Source organism: Lethenteron reissneri, chromosome 37 (genome assembly GCF_015708825.2).
Source record: "Lethenteron reissneri isolate LAM-NWPU_2019-01 chromosome 37, ASM1570882v1, whole genome shotgun sequence".
Taxonomy (NCBI): Eukaryota; Metazoa; Chordata; class Hyperoartia; order Petromyzontiformes; family Petromyzontidae; genus Lethenteron; species Lethenteron reissneri.
The window spans coordinates 259,740-278,588 of NC_083815.1; the positions used below are offsets into that span (position 1 = coordinate 259,740).

At 50.9% G+C, this 18,849-nt stretch overlaps 1 protein-coding gene across 1 annotated transcript in view; it reads left to right on the forward strand.

Annotated features, from left to right (window-relative positions):
* The window catches only part of LOC133351305 (mucin-5AC-like), a 33,472-nt gene continuing 14,623 nt past the window's right edge, over positions 1-18,849 (forward strand). Inside the window, exons 1-12 of the mRNA XM_061566405.1 lie at positions 1-126; positions 517-681; positions 2,877-2,971; positions 3,371-3,503; positions 3,741-3,993; positions 4,495-4,541; positions 5,494-5,594; positions 6,080-6,231; positions 6,781-6,919; positions 7,066-7,176; positions 9,523-9,708; positions 9,876-10,118. Coding sequence (XP_061422389.1) covers positions 18-126; positions 517-681; positions 2,877-2,971; positions 3,371-3,503; positions 3,741-3,993; positions 4,495-4,541; positions 5,494-5,594; positions 6,080-6,231; positions 6,781-6,919; positions 7,066-7,176; positions 9,523-9,708; positions 9,876-10,118 — 1,734 coding nt within the window. The 5' untranslated portion in view covers positions 1-17. The remainder of the gene's footprint in view (positions 127-516; positions 682-2,876; positions 2,972-3,370; positions 3,504-3,740; positions 3,994-4,494; positions 4,542-5,493; positions 5,595-6,079; positions 6,232-6,780; positions 6,920-7,065; positions 7,177-9,522; positions 9,709-9,875; positions 10,119-18,849) is intronic.

An 18,849-nucleotide genomic window follows, 5' to 3' on the forward strand; every position in this document is an offset into this window, starting at 1 on the left:
TGTTCCGCCAGTCGTCCATGTTCGTGCAGGTGGCCACCCGCTCCGGCCTGCACCTCCAAGTGCAGCTGCAGCCCCAGATGCAGCTCTACGTGAGCGTGTCCGTCGCCTACAAGAACCGCACCTGTGGTGAGGGCCGCGGGGGTGGGTGCAGAGTGAGGGGGTAGGCTAACGAGGGATACAGGGTGGATGGAAGGAGTGGGATTGACTGGATGTGAAGGTGTGGCGCTTTGCGGGGTCCCAGGGCCTGGCGTGCATTAAACTGGAGTTTGGGGGTTATGGCCAACCTACTGCAGCCCAGGGTTCCGGAGTTGTCAATGGTGTCGAGGGTCTGTGATCTGGGGTACAGAGTTCTAGGGTCTAGGATTTTGGGTAACTCGGGTATATAGAGTTTGAAGGTTTATCTGGGGTCCAGAATCCCAGTGTCCGGGATCTGGGATCGGGGCTCCTGGGGGGTGCCACGGTCTCTGCGCTGGGCTCGCGGTACCGTCGTGACGCGCTGCCACCGCGCCGCGCCAGGACTCTGCGGGAACTACAACGACGTGCTGGCGGACGAGCTGAAGACGTCGTGCGGCCTCGTGGAGGCCACCTCCACCCCCTTCGCCAACTCGTGGAAGGCGCAGACGGGCTGCCCCGACACGGCCGAGGAGCTGCAGGACCCGTGCTCCATCAACGCGCACACCGGTGGGTCCCTCGCACCCCCCCCCCACTCCGCCCTCCAACGCCGAGTCGGCCATCGGGGTTGGTTGTGAGACCATACTGCGCTACCACGCCGGATAGTGGCGGGTCGCTACAGCGGGTGGCCCAGGACAAGGTTCAGCTGTCGCTCGCCACTAATCCGATAGCCGTGACCGGGAATTGAACTCCAGCCATTAGGTTCAGAGCGCGCTAACCACTGCGCTACTCATTATATCCCAGAATGCCGTGTGTTCGGGGACAATTATCATCGTTGTGATCAGTGTCCACGGAATCACGCTCTTGGTAAGATAAGTTACGAGCAACGATGCGCTTGACGATGATGTTCTCAGCATCTAAAAACAACGCTGTAGCCAGCAGTTGCGTGCCCAAGACATCACTGGGCTGTGCCTTTATTACAAATACAACCGCATCTCAAGGCGATATCGCACCGTGACATGCACTAAGATAGGCGGTTCTATGTGTGCATGAATATAGCATATATAGTGTGTGTATGCGCTATACACACAGTATATATAATAAAACATATTATAGAGAGGAGATGGACGTTGATGATGATATGTTATGTAAACATTATAGAGCACGTCGGCCTTGGCGACTAATATTATACATCCTAATAAAGGTTTTTTGGACAGCTTTTTTGGTTGTTTACGAGACAAACCTTACTAATCAGCCGTGTTAGGTGGTGGCGGGTTTGACGACATTACATGGGGCACGAAATATCGATGTAATGACCCAGAATGGAGGGGGGTAGGGAAAGAGACGAGCCAGGAGAGCCATGGAGATCGTTCCGGTGAGGGGGGGGGGGGTCCAGGCGGGATGTGTGTGGGGGGGGGGGGTCCAGGCGGGATGTGTGTGGGGGGGGGGGTCCAGGCGGGATGTGTGTGGGGGGGGGGGGTCTAGGCGGGATGTGTGTGGGGGGGGGGGTCCAGGCGGGATGTGTGTGGGGGGGGGGGGGGTCCAGGCGGGATGTGTGTGGGGGGGGTGATGAGACTCGTGGGTGAGGAGGACAAGGAGGGTGACAAGGCTCGGGACGAAAGAGGACCGCGAGCAAGAGAGGTATCTGTATTTTCGTTATGTTATTGATCAAAGTTAGTTGGGGTTGTTACAGGCGGCCGTGTCTGTCATTGAGTATTGAATCGAGTGAGAAGTTGGACGACCGTCTGTGATCGGTGAAAATGTTCCCGCGATATTCCCGACGAGCAAGACGGCTGATTACAGCTTAAAGGTCGTGGGAATTAGACTCCCTCCATTTCAAGATTGTGACCCCAATTCGGCAGTGACGCCCACAGCGAGCTAGTGCCACGCTACCTCGTGTGACGTCATCGGCGCTGGGCGTGGCCATGCGCTGCCACGCCCCGCGTGTGACGTCATCGGCGCTGGGCGTGGCCATGCGCTGCCACGCCCCTCGTGTGACGTCATCGGCGCTAGGCGTGGCCATGCGCTGCCACGCCCCGCGTGCGATGGGAGGGCGCGAGGCGACGCGGTATTTGGACTTCATTGCGCTCGTGTCTGGGTAGAAAGATACAATTTGGTACATGGGTAGTTTTAGGACACAAACCCACATAAAACATCAGAAAAATCAGAGATTTTTCATTACAAGGCCCCCAAATCTCAATTTTTAATGCCGTTCCAAATATTAGATTGCGTTAGATTGTTTGATAGAGCGTTAACCCGCAAATAAAATTAAAGCGAGAATCAGTGTTTTATCTTTTATTGTTTTTGACATTTTCGTATTAAAGCAGTTTTAAACAAAAAAAATACGCATTTTATGTTCAGATCTGAATAATTCGAAAACGGTCAAATATTGGAGGTTCCCTCATAGCCTATTAAGTTAATACATTTTTGTTCTTTCTAATACAAAAAAGGGAATCTTTACATTCAGCAGTTTCCGATGGTTACATCTTTAAATGTAAGAAGTCGAATCAAATCGTTAACAATTTTTGTTTGCAGAAATATACACGTGTTTGGAGCAGTTGTTAGTGTATGATCGTAGATAAAAAAATAGTAAAAATGATATCCGGTTAATTATTATATTTATTTAAAACGTTTGCCTCGCTTTATGAACCAGACTGGACCCTTTCTCATTAATCTGGAAGTGCAACATATAAACGCTGTCGAGGTGTGCATGTTTACAGTGTCCAGATCTGTAATCACCACCTCCCCCCCGTGCCCCCCCCCAGCCCAGTACGCCGAGGAGACCTGCTCCAAGCTCATGGACCCCCAGGGCCCCTTTGCCAAGTGCCATGGGGTGGTCAACCCCAACCATTTCTACAAGGTGAGTACCCCCCATCACTACCCATCACCCCTCCCATACCCCGTCCACGCGGGGCTCAAGGAACGCGGAGCGGTGACACGGCACCACTAACGCTCCGTGCATGTGTGCGTGTGTGTGCGTGTGTACACATGGCCTGGCACAAGCGTCGTGGTGACGTCACCGCTACTTAGTGGCGAATGGCGGTTGTTGTTGCGTGTGTACATGTGTGTGCGTGTGTACATGTGTGTGCCTGTGTACATGTGTGTGCCTGTGTACATGTGTGTGCCTGTGTACATGTGTGTGCCTGTGTACATGTGTGTGCCTGTGTACATGTGTGTGCCTGTGTACATGTGTGTGCGTGTGTACATGTGCGTGCGTGTGTACATGTGCGTGCGTGCGTGCGTGTACCACCTCCCACAGACGTGCCGGCACGACACGTGCGAGTGCGAGAGCCCGGAGCGCTGCGTGTGCGCCGCGCTGGGCGCGTACGCACACGAGTGCGCGGCGCGCGGACACGTGCTCATCGGGTGGAGGGGGAAGGCGGGCGTGTGCAGTGAGTGTGCACCACGCTCACACCTGTACACACACGCACCGAGACAAAGATCCCCCGCATTGCCTTAACAGACTGCTGGGAGCAACACCTGTTAGCGAGCAGCTACGTAGGCCGGCACGGCACACGACGAGGGGCGGGTGGCCAGCACCACGGCCGGGCCGCCTTCGTCTCCCCGGCACAGGCCTCCCCACCTTCGCCGTGCGTTCACACGTGCCCCCACGCCCCCCTCCGCCTCAGCCGAGGCGACGCAGCAGTGCGGCGAGGGAGAGGAGTTCCAGTACGGCGCCTACGCCTGCAACGGCACGTGCACGTCGCTGTCGCAGTTCGACGCCTCGTGCCTGGTGACGGACACGCCCGTGGAGGGTTGCGCGTGCGACGGCTACCGCACGCAGGAGGGCACCTGCGTGGACGGGCCCTCGCTCTGCCCCTGCTACATCAACGGCCAGGCCATCGCTCCGGGCATGACCATCACGCGCAACGGCGCGCAGTGGTGAGTGTGAGGGAGTGCGGCAGTCTGAGTCGATGGGGGTTCGCCTCTGAGTGCTGGAAAAATCACCTCCCTCTGGCAAGGATGAGGCTATCCATATGATACATTAATGGACCCTGAAGGGATGATGGGCGACAATGTGATACTATTTTTATCGACCCCAAAACAATGATGGACTCGGTTAATCCCCAACAAGAATTAAAATAGGGTCGTCATGCGTTAAGGTGGTGATGCTACCATATCTCGTACAATACGAGGTGCGCGTTAAAGTACACAAACCCACTTGTATTGCAATCTCCTCTTTGCGGGGCTAGTCCAGCAACGTCCCCTGGGTGCTGAGGGGCTGTTATTCCACACGCACGTCCCGGCTCCACATTTATGCTCACAACCTTCACAACATGCTCGGGACCCCCCCCCCCCACCTCCGACCTGCTGAGCCCCCACAGTGGACATCGCCGCGCGCCGAGTCGGCCCCCGTAAACACGTGCGTGTGTGCGCCCACAGCCTGTGTCGCCGTGGGGTCATCCAGTGCAAGGCCAACCTCGTGGCAGGTGGGTGAGGGACAGGCACGGGATGGTGGTGGTAATGGTGGTGGTCTTTGATGATGGTCATGATGATGATGGTGGTGGTGTTCATGATCAATTCAATGTACAACTGCACAAGACTTTTACAGAGATAGGTTTCGCATTTGTTCATATGGGTGTGTGTGTCCCTGTGAGTGTTTGTCTCTGTGTATATATGCATGCTAGTGTAATGACAGGGTGACACCTGCCGGCCTGTAAGGGCAATTACGGTTTTGGCTGCATTACATAATGCCTTATTATAAGGGGGCCGTATCTGGGGTAAAGATGAAGGGCGGAGTCAGTCGAGAAGTTCCGGGATCCAGCCCGAAGGTTCTGGAAAGGGGACGTGGCCAGAGGTGGAGCTTGGCAGCGCCGGGACAGATATAAGGGGGACCGAGCCAAAGGTTCGGGGCTGTTCTGCGGGTCCTGGCTGCGTCGCTGCTCGTCGTCATCTCTCCGTCTTCGACCACGTGGCTGTTCTGCTGCGAGACCGTCGTCCCCGTCGCCGCCGCTACGCGAGTCGAACAGCTCGCGTGATGCACGACGGAGATGGGCTGCGTGTTAGAATCGCCCATGTGTGGCTGCGTTACGAAGTGGATCGCCCCGTGCGCTCTTAATAAATACGAAGCCTTTGACTCGACGTGTCTCGGAAGTCACTCGCTACACATGTTGTAGGGAGCGTTCATGCAGCAGTTAGCGTGGTACATTACGAACCCAGTGATCCGAGTTCGATTCCCGCTCACGGCCAACATTGGTGACGAGTATCTAAACCGGTCCTGGAACTCCCCTAGGTCGACTTGGCGTTAAATAATTACCTCGTGTGGTGTGCAAAAGATGTAAGCATTGGGCCGGGCGTAGTGCTGGCTACCCACTCCTTCGTGTGCCATGCTATCCTCAGTAGGTGCTTACTAACAGAACTTCTTTGTCTGTGTGTGTGCAGAGTGCCTCCCCCCACGGGTGTTCGTCGACTGCCAGGCTGCCCTGCCTGGGGTGCAGGGGCTGGCGTGCGAGCGGACGTGCCAAAACCCCGACATGGAATGTGTGAGAGGAACACGGCCAGCCACTCACCATCCACACCACGACTACAATGTCACAACCACACTCTGGCAACAATAGCACAACCACAATATCGGCACCACGTCTTCTTGACAGAGGTGTTGAAGCCATGGCTGTACGTGCATGTACACTTGTGTGTATGTGTATACGTGTATGTCTATGCACGCACATACACGTGTGTGCGTGTTTGTGCAAGTGGGGAGGGATGCTCTAGTAGTTAGCACACTGCAACTCGAGTTAAATTCCCACTCAAGACCAATAACAGTGACGAATATTTGAACTGATCCTGGGCCTCACCTAGGCCAACTCAGCCTTAAATGAGCACTTGGTGGAGCGTATAAACATCAGCCAAGGTAGCCGGGCATAGTGCTGGCCAGACCACCCCGTTGTGGGCCGTACGCCTTCGTAGATGATCGCTAACACCACTTGCCCCAACGGTCTGTTAATGGAATCTTTGTGTTTGTGTGCAGTACACGCCCGGCTGCGTGTCGGGCTGCATGTGCCCCGAGGGCACTGTGCTGGACAGCGCCGATGGATGCGTGCGCCCTGACCAGTGCCCGTGCCAGCACAACGGCCAGAGCTACAGCCCGGGCGACAGAGTGGCTGTCGACTGCAACACGTGGTGAGCGGCCGGTCCACACCGCAGCAACAACCAGAGGCGCCCAAGAGACTGGAGATGGCTTTCTCGGGGAGTCACGGTCACATTAATAGGCCGGTATTCATCGGTTGTATGAGAGGGGGCCAATAGTGTTTGTCCCTTTTGTTTTGGTGCCTTTTCTTTATTTGTTTATTTATTAAAATTTTAGTTATGTTCATTCTCTTGGCAATTGCTATAAAAATAGATTTTGCCCTCATATATATTATAATGTACAGCTTTGTGAGATGCATTAGCATGAATGATCCTATATGAAATAAAAACCAGGGAGAGAAGCTTGGTAAGAATGGTGCGCTAAGCTGGTGACTCCGGAAGTACATTTATAAGGGGATCACACAATGCCTGGTCAACGAGAGAAAGGTAATCTGCACAGCCGCCCTCACGGCGACGTTGCTACCCACTTGTAAAGCCGACGGGCGCCCTGTGGCTCGCTGCTTGAGCCACAGGGCGCCTGTGCACAGTCGTCCTCGTGGCTCAGCAGCGCATGGCTGAAGCCGTCCGTCCGCTCGCGTGCAGCACGTGCGAGGGCGCTCGCTGGAGCTGCACGGACGACGACTGCATGGGGCTGTGCTCCTTCTACGGGGACGGACACTACACCACATACGATGGGCGGCGCTTCCTGTTCGACGGGAAGTGCGAGTACATCCTCTCGCAGGTGAGGCCCCCCCCCCGCTCCCCCTGGCCGCCCCCTCCCCCTGGCCGCCCCCTCCCCTGGCCGCTCGCCCCCCTCTTGCTCTGTGCTCGTGACGCTGTGCGGCGAGCTACGCGCCACGGGGTCGTGCCGGTTTCTGCCTCCCGCAGGACTTCTGTCCGTCCAACCCTGCGGGCGGAAGCTTCCGCGTCATCACAGAGAACATGGCGTGCGGAACCTCGGGCGTCGCCTGCTCCAAGAGCATCAAACTCCTGCTCGGGGTGGAGCACCTCACCACCACCACTCACCACCACCACTCACCACCACCACTCACCACCACCACTCACCACCACCACCACTCACCACCACCACTCACCACCACCACCACTCACCACCACTCACCACCACCACACACCACCACCACTCACCACCACCACTCACCACCACCACCACTCACCACCACCACACACCACCACCACTCACCACCACCACTCACCACCACTCACCACCACCACTCACCACCACCACTCACCACCACCACTCACCACTACCACCACTCACCACCACTCACCACCACCACACACCGCCACCACTCACCACCACCACTCACCACTCACCATCACCACTCACCACCACCACCACACTCACCACCACCACTCACCACCACCACTCCACCACCACCACCACACTCACCACCACCACTCACACCACCACCACCACTCACCACCACCACCACTCACCACCACCACCACCTCCTCACCACCACCACTCACCACCACTCACCACCACCACTCACCACCACCACTCACCACCACCACTCACCACCACCACTCACCACCACTCACCACTCACCACACTCACCACCACCACTCACTCACCACCACCACTCACCACCACCATCCACCACTCACCAACCACCACCACTCACCCACCACACCCACCACCACTCACCACCACCACTCACCACTCACCACCACCACTCACCACTCACCACCACCACTCACCACTCACCACCACCACTCACCACCACCACCACTCACCACACCACCACTCACCACCACCACTCACCACCACCACTCACCACCACCACCACCACTCACCACCACCACTCACCACTCCCACCACTACTCACCACCACTCACCACCACCACTCACCACCACCACCACCACTCACCACCACTCACCACCACCACACACCACTCACCACCACTCACCACCACTCACCACCACCACTCACCACCACTCACCACCACCACTCACCACTCACCACCACTCACCACCACTCGCCTGCGCCCACCACCACTCTCCACTACTCCTCTGTGCCCACCACCACTTACCACCACTCACTTGAGCTCCTATATTCATCTGCATTCACCTCACCTCGACTCGTCTCCTACACTCACATCCACTCGCCTGAAATCATCTACAGTAGTCACCTGCACTTCCCTAGGCTCACCTCAGAATCGGAATCTCGATTTATACTGCAGAAATCCGATGCGCCATAAAAGTATTGTTCACAGATGTCCAGTAGGGAGAGGTCAAAAGGTTACAACAAACAATGTAAAACATGATAGGGGTGCAAAGTAAAGGAAAGCAAATCACAAAAAAAATTTGAAAAATAAAAACCATTTAATTTACCAGGTAAAGCCCACTCAGCTCATGGCTTCTTGTTCAGAAGGGACCTGGCCATAAAGGATAGCTCAACGAAGTGGCTTCGGGGCCGTCCATAAATGACGTCACGCGATTTTGGACGATTTTTGACCCCCCCCCCCCTCGTCACACCGCGTAACAAAAAGTCAGACCCCCCTCAAATATGACGTCACAAAGCTCTGCCCCCCCCCAAACCATATTTCCATTTTGAAAATAAAACACGCTTCAAATCGCTTTAAACTATTGTCATTGTAGTGCGTATTTAATGTGGCGCTGCACTCTGATGTTGTAGGAGAAAACATTTATTAAAAAGGAGGCGTTGGAAAACTTGCATTTAGCATAAAATTCACTTGAAAATATTCAACGTTTAACTAAAACTGCAGATGTTCAGAATATTATATTAAAATTCTCTTATAATTATCATATATTAAAAGTAATTTTAACTATTTAAAAAATACTTGAAACTTTGTAGTAGAATGAAGCAAAATGGAGAGTACAATTATAACAATCATATATTCATTCCACAGAATGAAAAGCCCTGGTAGAATCATTAAAATCAAATGTTTAATAACAATCATTAAAAAAATGTTCAAAATGTATGCTTCTCCATTCTCCCATGGAGAAGCAAAATGCTCCTTTATGGAATAAATAAATAATAATCAAATCGTTAATAATGAAAATAAAAAAAATTACTTATTTAAAGTTGCGCATTTTGATGTGATGTAACATTTCTCAACCCCCCCTCTCCCCTCGTCACACATCGTCACAAATGTCTAACCCCCCCCCCCTCCCAGGTGCGTCACGTCATTTATGGACGGCCCCTTATCATGTGGAAATTTATAGCAGCCAAATAATCTAATCACCACCACTCACCAACACTCCCCTGCACTCTCCTATATTCACCTGCACTCGCCTGCACTCGCCTGCGTCGCAGCTGGGGTTTACGTGGTGGTGGTGTTCGCTGCCGCGTGTCCCAGGACGTGGAGATCCGCTTTGCCGATGGCGATCACAGCATCAGCTCCGTGACGAGCGGGGCGGGCCCCCACATCCCGTACAGGATGCGGAAGCTGGGGGGCACCCACATCGTGGAAGCCGCCAACGGGCTGCTGCTGCAGTGGGACGGGGGCAACAGCGTGCGCCTCATGGTCTCCTCCGACAGCCGGGTACGACGTCGCCTCTCTCGCCCATATATTGGACCATGACGCCGGTGCACGACGGCCTGCTCTGCTACGATACGTCACGGGTCCAGTAACATCCACGATGAAGCAGATGGTGCGTATTTTACGGATATCCCCGCGGCGCTCGTACGAACTCCCGCTTCTCGGCGCAGGGCCGGCTGTGCGGGCTGTGCGGAGACATGGACGGAGACTCCCTCAACGACTTCACGGTGCGAGGCCAGGTGGTGGTGGCGAGCCCCGTGGAGTTCGGGAACTCCTGGCAGGTCTCGTCCCTCGCGTGCGCGAGCACCACCGCCAACGCCGACCCGTGCTACATGAACCCGTACCGCAAGGCGTGGGCCGAGCGGGAGTGTTCGCGCATCATGGGCGACACGTTCAAGGGCTGCCACGCCAAGGTGCGACGTCTCGCCGCGGTCGCGCCCCACGGACTCTCGTGGCACTGCCCTGAACCCCCTGTCCCCAACGCCGCGACGACACCACGAGGTTTACCGCCTTGAATAGGGTAGCGGCTCAGCGGTACCCAGTAAGCACGCAACGTCGGCCCAACGTTGGCATGTGATTGTAAACGTTGATATAATGTTGGCCCAACATTGTGTGTTTACTGGGTAGAGTGAGTGGCTCGAACTATAAGTTAAAATCCTGGTTGGGGGGTTGACCCTGCCCATCATCCCTTCAGAGTCGAAAACATGAGTACCACTTTGTAGGGAAGTCAGCAGTTGTTGCCATATGGATAGACTCGCCTCTACCATCGGAATGAGCAATTTCCACCACTGGGAGATGAGCACCCTTGCCTCAATGCTCATTTGAGAAGGAAATCCCTTGATTGTTTCTTTCACAATGGCTTTTCCAGAAGGATTCTTTATTTTATTGTGAGGAGTTTGTTTCATTGTTTTGTTCTGGTCACATCAACACAGGGTAATGGAGCATTGTTGTATATGTTGGGTTAAGAAAATTTGTTATGTTGTATGCGTGCGTGGGTGAAATTATTATGTTGTACCTGTGTGTTATGAATATTCAGTGAAAATAATAATTATTAAATGAAATCTGGCCAAATGTGTAATTATCCGGAAATATGTTAATTTATGTAATTACGCACATTTTAATTATGCCAATTCGAGAGGTAATCGGATTAATTATGCGAGTGGGTGTAATTATGATAATACAAGTCGTTATGATAACCAGACCCCGCCTCGGTGACGAGGGTGGGTTATCGATCGGAATAAGGCAATTAATCGTATGCAGTTATGCAGGTGTGGTGTAAGTATGCAAGATTAACTTAGATTAACTCGGCATCGTTGTCTAGGTTCGTCTCATTCTCGCTTTAACATTCCCAGAGTTTTTATTCGTGGTTATATTTTTAGGTCCCCGGTTCACCCCGTTATCGCTTTAACATTTACTGAGTATGTATTAGTGTGTTTATTAAGGTCACCAAGTTCAAATCTCAACGCAGAAGCAGATCTTATGCATAGATTTCAGGAAAGAATCACACAACCACTTCTGTATTAATCAATTTATTACTAATTCAACCTTAACTATGATATAATATGCGAACTCTCAATCCCGGAACGTCAACACGGCATCAATACAGTATCATCAACGATTGTCTGATTTCACTTTGACAACTGCACATGGATCCCGCATAACGCGATGGTTGTTAGTGAGAGAGAGAGTCGTTAAAACATGCAAATACTATGCTAAGAAAACCTTAATGTTAATGAATGATTATACTCAATATTGTTCATAACGCGATGGTTGTTAGTGAGAGAGAGAGTCGTTGAAATATGCAAATACTATGCTAAGAAAACCTTAATGTTAATGAATGATTATACTCAATATTGTTCATAACGCGATGGTTGTTAGTGAGAGAGAGAGTCGTTGAAATATGCAAATACTATGCTAAGAAAACCTTAACGCTAATGAATGATTATACTCAATATTGTTCACGCAGTACCACACTCCTTATTGACCATACGCAACCCTTATCACGTTGTTAACACCTTGGGTCACGGGACAGTTGAATATTCTGTAGAGGATGCGAGTACGTGCGGCGATTATGACTGAAAGATACTTGAAAGATTATACGGCGATAAAAACACAATCAAAACAGTTATTATTCTTAAAGGCACCAATCTCAACGGATACATCGGCAGGTTATCTGACAACAGAACGGCTCGGAGTAAGGGCCTGCGACGGTGCTCCTTTTCCGAAGCTCGTTATCTTATACCAAGTTTACTAATTGGGGACCAGATCACCTGATAAGGATCCGGTGGGCCACCACTCCCCACGTGAGCGTGGCTCGGCGGAAGGAGGTGCCAAGAATCAGTTCGTATTGATGGATCTGTTGGGAATTTATGCGATTAAGAGTACAGCCCACTAAATATTGAAGATAAAAATTAAGAATACTCTTATAAACGACGGAGGGCCATCACTCGGTCTCGTTGTGATGCTTTCCAGCCACGGATGGCTTATGGGTTCGAGTGTTTTTGAGTGGTAAGAGTTGTCTTGAATAGTCAGTGTTCGGAGTCGATTCTTTAGGTCAAACAGACGCCTGGTGGTCGTGTGGTGAGGGGGCGGTGCGCGTCATACGTATCAGTCGATCCCCTGTCACCGTGGCGAACTGGTTCGGATGGCTGTTGATACGCTGTCGCAGTTCGGAACCCGGTCGGTAGGTGGCGCCCACAACTCGCTCGTAGCGTGCAGCTCTGGGTTGTCGTCGAACCGCGATGCTCACCACTCCGGTGGCAGCAGAGACCCCCGATTCGGCAGAGGTTGACGAGCTGAAGATGAGTCGAGCCGACCCGCTGGTCGCAGCTCGCTCCTGAGTCGACCCTCCCGGTCGAGCTCGCTCCTGGGTCGACCCGCTGGTCGCCCTCGCTCCTGAGTCGACCCTCTGGTCGCACTCCTGAGTGGACCCGCTGGTCGCACTCCTGAGTGGACCCACTCTGGTCGCACTCGTTCCTGAGTCGACCCTCCCGTCGCACTGGTTTCCAATGCTCAGGATCCTTTACTTTATGCCGAAAATTCCCCCTGGATCCCGCCCACAAGGCGGGACTTCTTTCGATTTTTGCTGTGTCAGGATCTGTCCGTAGGCAGGTGTGTCCATGTGTGTGTCCGTACGTCCGTATGTCCTTGTGTGCATTACTCACGGTATTCCGTTGTCCCACTCCCTCCATGAACCCACGAGCAAACAATCAGATGTTACAAATTGCCTCGAGGTCGTCTCTCTGTCTGGGTGCAATATTATCTCTTGTCTGGCCTTCTTCATGAACCCAAAACACAGACGTTACAAATGTCATAGGCGTCTTTGTTCGCACCACCTGGAGGGAGGGGCAACGCTCTCTCCGACCCGGCGCACAAAGAAATGGTTAAAAGTTTTAAGTTAACATTTGTCCCTTACTATTTCACAGTTATGATTCTGTATGTAACCTAAGGTCTGTCGTTTCCCATCGTGGTGCTTGACTCAAGTGGGGGTGTTTCCCCGAGCGTATACACACTCCTATCCCGCGCTGCGGGGATACAAAGACGGCCGGGATCTCCCTTTCTCTCCGACCCTGGGTTTAACATCGTTTTTTTTTTTATTATGTATTCATATTCGACCTGGTGGTGATTCATCCCGTTATCCTGGCTTTTCCATAAGTTTTACTTTGTCTTTTCATGCATATACTTATTACTATTAATTTATTTCCGATATCTTAGGTTAAGGGGTAAGTTTCTTGATCCTAGGAATTCGTATTCCTTGGTGCCTGCATGGTTATATAAGCGGAATATAGTTTACGGTGAATAGCGTTAACATTGATGTTATATGCGATATTATGTATTGTGATGTCTTTAACTTAACTTGTTTGTCAGAGCTTACTGACACGAAGTTGCATTCCATAGCCCCGCAGTCTTTGCCCCACCCTCTCTCTGCTCGCCGTTGTTGTTGCCGTCCAGCTGGCCGTTGTTCAAGGCCTCATTAATTTCCGTTACTCCTGAGGTGAGGGCGGTTGAACCTTGGAGTCAGTTCTGGTTTTTGTCTGCCGCCGTGCTCTTAATTTCCTTCCCTCTTCAACCTTATATATGATATATTCGCTCCTGTCTGGGTGCGATTCAATTTTGACTTAGGAAGGTTCTGATTGTCATATGCTTCGGGTCGAGTTGCATAGAAAGTATTAAAGTATGGAAATAACATTTCATTTGACTTAATGATGGTGATGGTTCAGTAGGCGTAACTTGTGGCCTGGTTTAATTGGAGTGGGTGTGAATATCAATAACTTTAGCCTACCCTGTTGTTAAATTCCGACTTTAACGTTACTTTAATAGCAATACAGAATAATTGAGCTTTTTGTCTTAACTAGGCGAATGCGAACTTCTGGTGACCCCCGCAGCCTTGTTATACAGCTGGGTCTTGCCCGCCTTGAGAGATATACAACACTCTTTTAAATCAGCTCCCTGTGGCCCTCCAACCTTCTGCTCTGGGAATGTTATTCTTAATTTCAGGTCCAAGGCCTTCTTGGGTTTATCTATGTTTCCTCAGCTGCAGGAGAACAAGGCGTGCTTCTACCTCCCTTTCTGTGTGCACGTGTTCTAATTAGCTCGGAATCCCTAACACACAATCAGTGATGATTCCTGGCTTTCTGTGGTTATGACTTAGACAAGGGCGCCTCTGCTTCCTTTCACTGCCTTTGCCTTGAAGCAAGGTTGCAATTCTGTCATCCTAGCCCTCCTCTCGTTCATTACTTAACAACACCTGGTGTTTTGCAGTTTGGTGCGCTTTGGTGTGTTTCACTCATTAAACAAAAACAAGTAAAAAGATAATATATAAAAATCATCAAATATTATTAATCTCAATTATGGAAGAAGGGTTAGGATACAACATTCCGCCCTTTTAAAAATGACCAGTGGTCAAATGGCCACGGGTTATTTTTAAAAAAAATGTATACCCTTCTTCCATCATGAACCATCGATTGTCCTCAAGTTTTGCTGCTATTCCTTACAACGCGCGCGTACGTGTCACAACTTAACAGGTTATATGTGACAAGAGAGAGAAAAAATATTCTAAAGGAAGGTAAGACGATAAGGGAGGGAAAAATTATTCTATTGACTACGTGTTATAGGAGATATCGTTAAAAGATAGTTTCTACGGTTACTCTTGGGTGGCATCATCAGGCCTTGGCTCTATCCCTGTTCCTGGGCTCGAATGGTAGGTGGCTTGTGCCTGCGATTAGTCTTTTAAGTTCGGCATTCATTTTGGCCACACGGTATGTTAAGGTTAGAATAGCCAGGACTAGTATGATCATCCCTGTTGCCCCGGTGATTCCCATCCCCATCTGTTGATTTCGCTGATATCCAGCCACTTCGGTCGCCCAAGTAAGATCTGTTATGTTAATCTCTGATTCGCTGAGGGATAATTTCACCATATGGAATTCTTTACTGTTCAACAAGTTGGACAGAGTGCTGCTTATCTCAAACTTGTGGCCTCGGAATGTGTCTACTATTTCTACCTCCGCTTGGTGTAGGCTTTTGTCTAGGTTATATAATACCTTGTCCCCTATGCGTACGAATGTTCCTCTTGGTATTGTGACCAGTGCGACGTGGCTTGGAATCGGAACTTCCATAGTTATGGAGTGTTGATCGGTGGAAACAATTGCCGTGTCTAGAGGGGTGCTAATCAACCACTGGGCATTAGCTATCATGGCCACTGTTCCGGTTCTTCCTTTGGGTTTACTTAGCTTAAACTTGCAAGTTTCCTTGGAGCTTAGGTTTGACGGACCACACATTATTTCTGCTGGATCTTGGATATGATCGGCGAGTGTCTTTAGTGTTTCGTCCTCTTGTTGCATTCTGATCAGGTCTTCGGATGGCTGGGCACTGTTCAATTGGGCTCTGGTTCCAGCTTCTGCCGGGTTCTTCCCACTTCTTGTGACCAGTCTTATCACGGCGATGTCTTGGTTCGTCGACTCTTGTTGTCCGTCTCTGTCGGTTTGGTCTTCTAGCTTCCACGGGGTGCCTTCCAGGCTTCCCACTTTTGCTATGGCATCTGCTTGGTCGTTCCCAGTTCTCTCTTGACCAGGTATCTTGGAGTGCCCTTTGACTTTCTTCCAAAATATCTTCATATCCTTGTTCTGAACCATCTTATCTATGGCCTCGAATAGTTCTCGATGGTGAATTGGTTTATTCCCATGGTTCTTCATCTCGTTTTTTTTCCATATGGGTAGGTGGTGCAGGAAGCTGTGCTGTACGTAGTTGGAATCAGTGCACACCACCATGGTCCGTATTTGGTTATCGGATGCCATCTGGACAGCGATGTGTACCCCGACCAACTCTGCATACTGGTTTGACTTTGGTCCCAGCTGAAATCCCTCTTGAATCCCTGTGAGTGGGCCAGTTTCCCAAATGACTCCTGACCCAGCGTGAAGCTTGTTCTCCTTCATCTTGGAGCATCCATCGATGTATACCACTGGTAGGTCGGCGCATGTCTCCTTCCTGAAGGGCAGGTACCTGTTGTCCTCCGGAGGTATCTTTTCGTCCTCTGCTTCTATGCTGTCAAAGGTACAATCATGTAAATCGGCAAGACCTTGGGCCATTGGACTTTTCTTGTTTTTTGCGTATTTCACTGTGATTGGTAGGCCTTGGAGTGTCAGTGCCCAGCTGGCTATTCGGCTGCTGGTTACGCGGCCCTCTCGAATCTTCTTACTGTTGAGGTATGCCAAGGATTCATGATTCGTTTCCAGGATGATCCTCTCTCCGTTCAACAAGTTCCGAAAATGTTGTATGGCCCAGATGTTTCCAAATATCGCCTTCTCACACTCGGAGAACTTCATCTCCACTCCCCGGAGGGCTTTGCTGGCATAGGCAATAACTCGTTTCTCTGCTTCCTGTCTCTGGTACAGTACCGAGCTGATACTATGATCTGAGTATGCGGTCGCCAGGTAGTATTCTTTCCCTTTCTCTGGGTATGCTAGGCAGGATGCCTCTGTGATCTGTCGTTTTAATTCTTTTTCTGCGGCTTCCTGTTCCTGTCCCCACTCCCATGGTTCGTCTTTTTGCAGTAGTTTAACTAAGGGTCGAACGATTCCTGCGTAGTCGTCCACGAACTGTCGAAGGTAGTTGCAAATCCCTAAGAAGCTCCGAAGGGTCGTGACTGTGGTGGGCGATTTGAGTGCGAGGAGGGCTTCAAGTCTTTTGGTTTGGGGTAACATTCCCTCAGTGCCGACCTGGAGCCCGAGGTAGTCCACCCTTTTGCGTGCCCACTGTCCTTTTTGTATTGAAATCTTTGCGCCTGCTTCCTTTAACTGCTCGAGGGTATGCTGGAGGCTCTCGAGGTGTTCTTCCCATGAGGAGTCCTTGACCAGTATATCGTCGACATAGACGATGGTACCTCGCTCTTTTGCGTCGTCCATTGCCTTGTGTAGGAATATGTTAAAGTCCGCAGGTGAATTTGAGTATCCAAATGGACATCGGTTCCAAGTATACTGTATTCCATTGAATGTAAATGCCAACTTGTATTGATCCGCTTCTTTCACGGGCATGGTCCAGAAGCCATTTGATAGATCCATGGTGGTGAGAATTTTTGCGCCTTTTATTTGGTTGAGATTCTGGTCGATTTCTGCCATTGGCCATCGAGATAGGGGAACCGTTTTGTTGAGTTGCCTATAGTCGATGGTGAGTCGCCACTTGCCTGTGGGTTTCAATACAGGCCAAATCGGTGAGTTGTAGGTTGAGTTGCATTCTCGAATTATATTCTTCTTGAGTAGGTTCTCCAAGGTTTCTCGGATTGATTCGTAGGCAGCCAGTGGAACCTTGTATTGTTTCACATATACCGCTGGCGCTCCCTCCAGTGTGGGAATGGATACCACATGTAGGTCGGTTTTGCCACAATCATAGGAGTCTTTGGAGAACAGGGAGTTGTATTTTTGGAGCAGTTGTCGTAGCTCGTCTCGTTGAGTGTCGCTCTCTAGGGCGTCTGCTGCTTCAATTTGTTGTTCTATTTGTTCTTCTATTGTAAGGACTCTTTTCTCTTGGTTTGGATCTAGGGCCTTCGTGGTTTCGGGCGGCTCAATTGAAAGTTCCTTTTGTGTTACTATCGGTTGAGTTGCCTTGGCTTCATCCGAGGGTAATACGCTCTTGCCCTTGTGTTCTCCTTCATCAGTTTGCAGTTCGTCGGTTTGGCCTCCAGGGGGCAGTATATACTCCATGAGGGGACGGTCATTTGGTGATACTGACTCTAAGTCGGCTTCCTTTCGGTCTTCTCTCAGTCTGTTAGTCATTAGCTGAGTGATTCGAATTCCTGCTGGGAGCTCGTCTTCGTTCCTGATTGTCGTTGATAGGTCGTCGAGCTCTTGTGTTATCACTTGGATTCCCGTGGAGTCTCTCATAACGTCTTCATCTTCTGAGTCCCTTTGTTGCTCCGGCATTGACTGTGCCCAAATTTGTCGGGATTCAAGGTTCATAATGGGTTTCAGGCGATTCAGTAGTTCGATCCCAATAATCAGTTCTTTTCCTGGGTATTGTACGACATATAGGGGATGGTTCATGTTGATTTTGTTGAACGTCAACTTCGTCATAACTTTGCCCAATGGTCGCATGTGGGTCCCTTCACATCCTGAGTAGGTAAGTTTACTTGGCATCATTTGTAGTGTTTCATTCTTCCTCTGGAGGGCAGTCTGGAGTTCGTCAAATAATTCTCTGGATATCATGGATATTTCTGCTCCAGTATCACAAAGGCTCTGGCTGGTCAGGGTGTCTTGCAGTATTACTTCCACGTGGACTCGTCCGACTGGTCCTACGGGAATCAATTCCCCCAGATGGTACCCTTTTCCCTCTGGTACCACTTCGGTGATTGCTTCGAGGCTTCTTGTCTTCCCTACGTTCACTTGGGCTACCTTTGCGCTGGGTGTGTCCTCCTCCTGTGTGGGTATAGTTGGTATTCTTCCCTTCGCTACTTGCATGGGAGTCTTCATACTCCCTAGGAGCTCTTTTTCCATCCTAATGTGGTGAGCATATCGATTCCTGTTAGCTAACGGTGGTCTATGCTCTATTGTTAGTGGAGGCGGCAGTGGGGGACGATATGGTAACTGGTTTGGTGGGCGTCGGCCTCCGCGGGGTAGGTATGGCCCGTCACTCGCTCTTCCTCCTCCATAATTC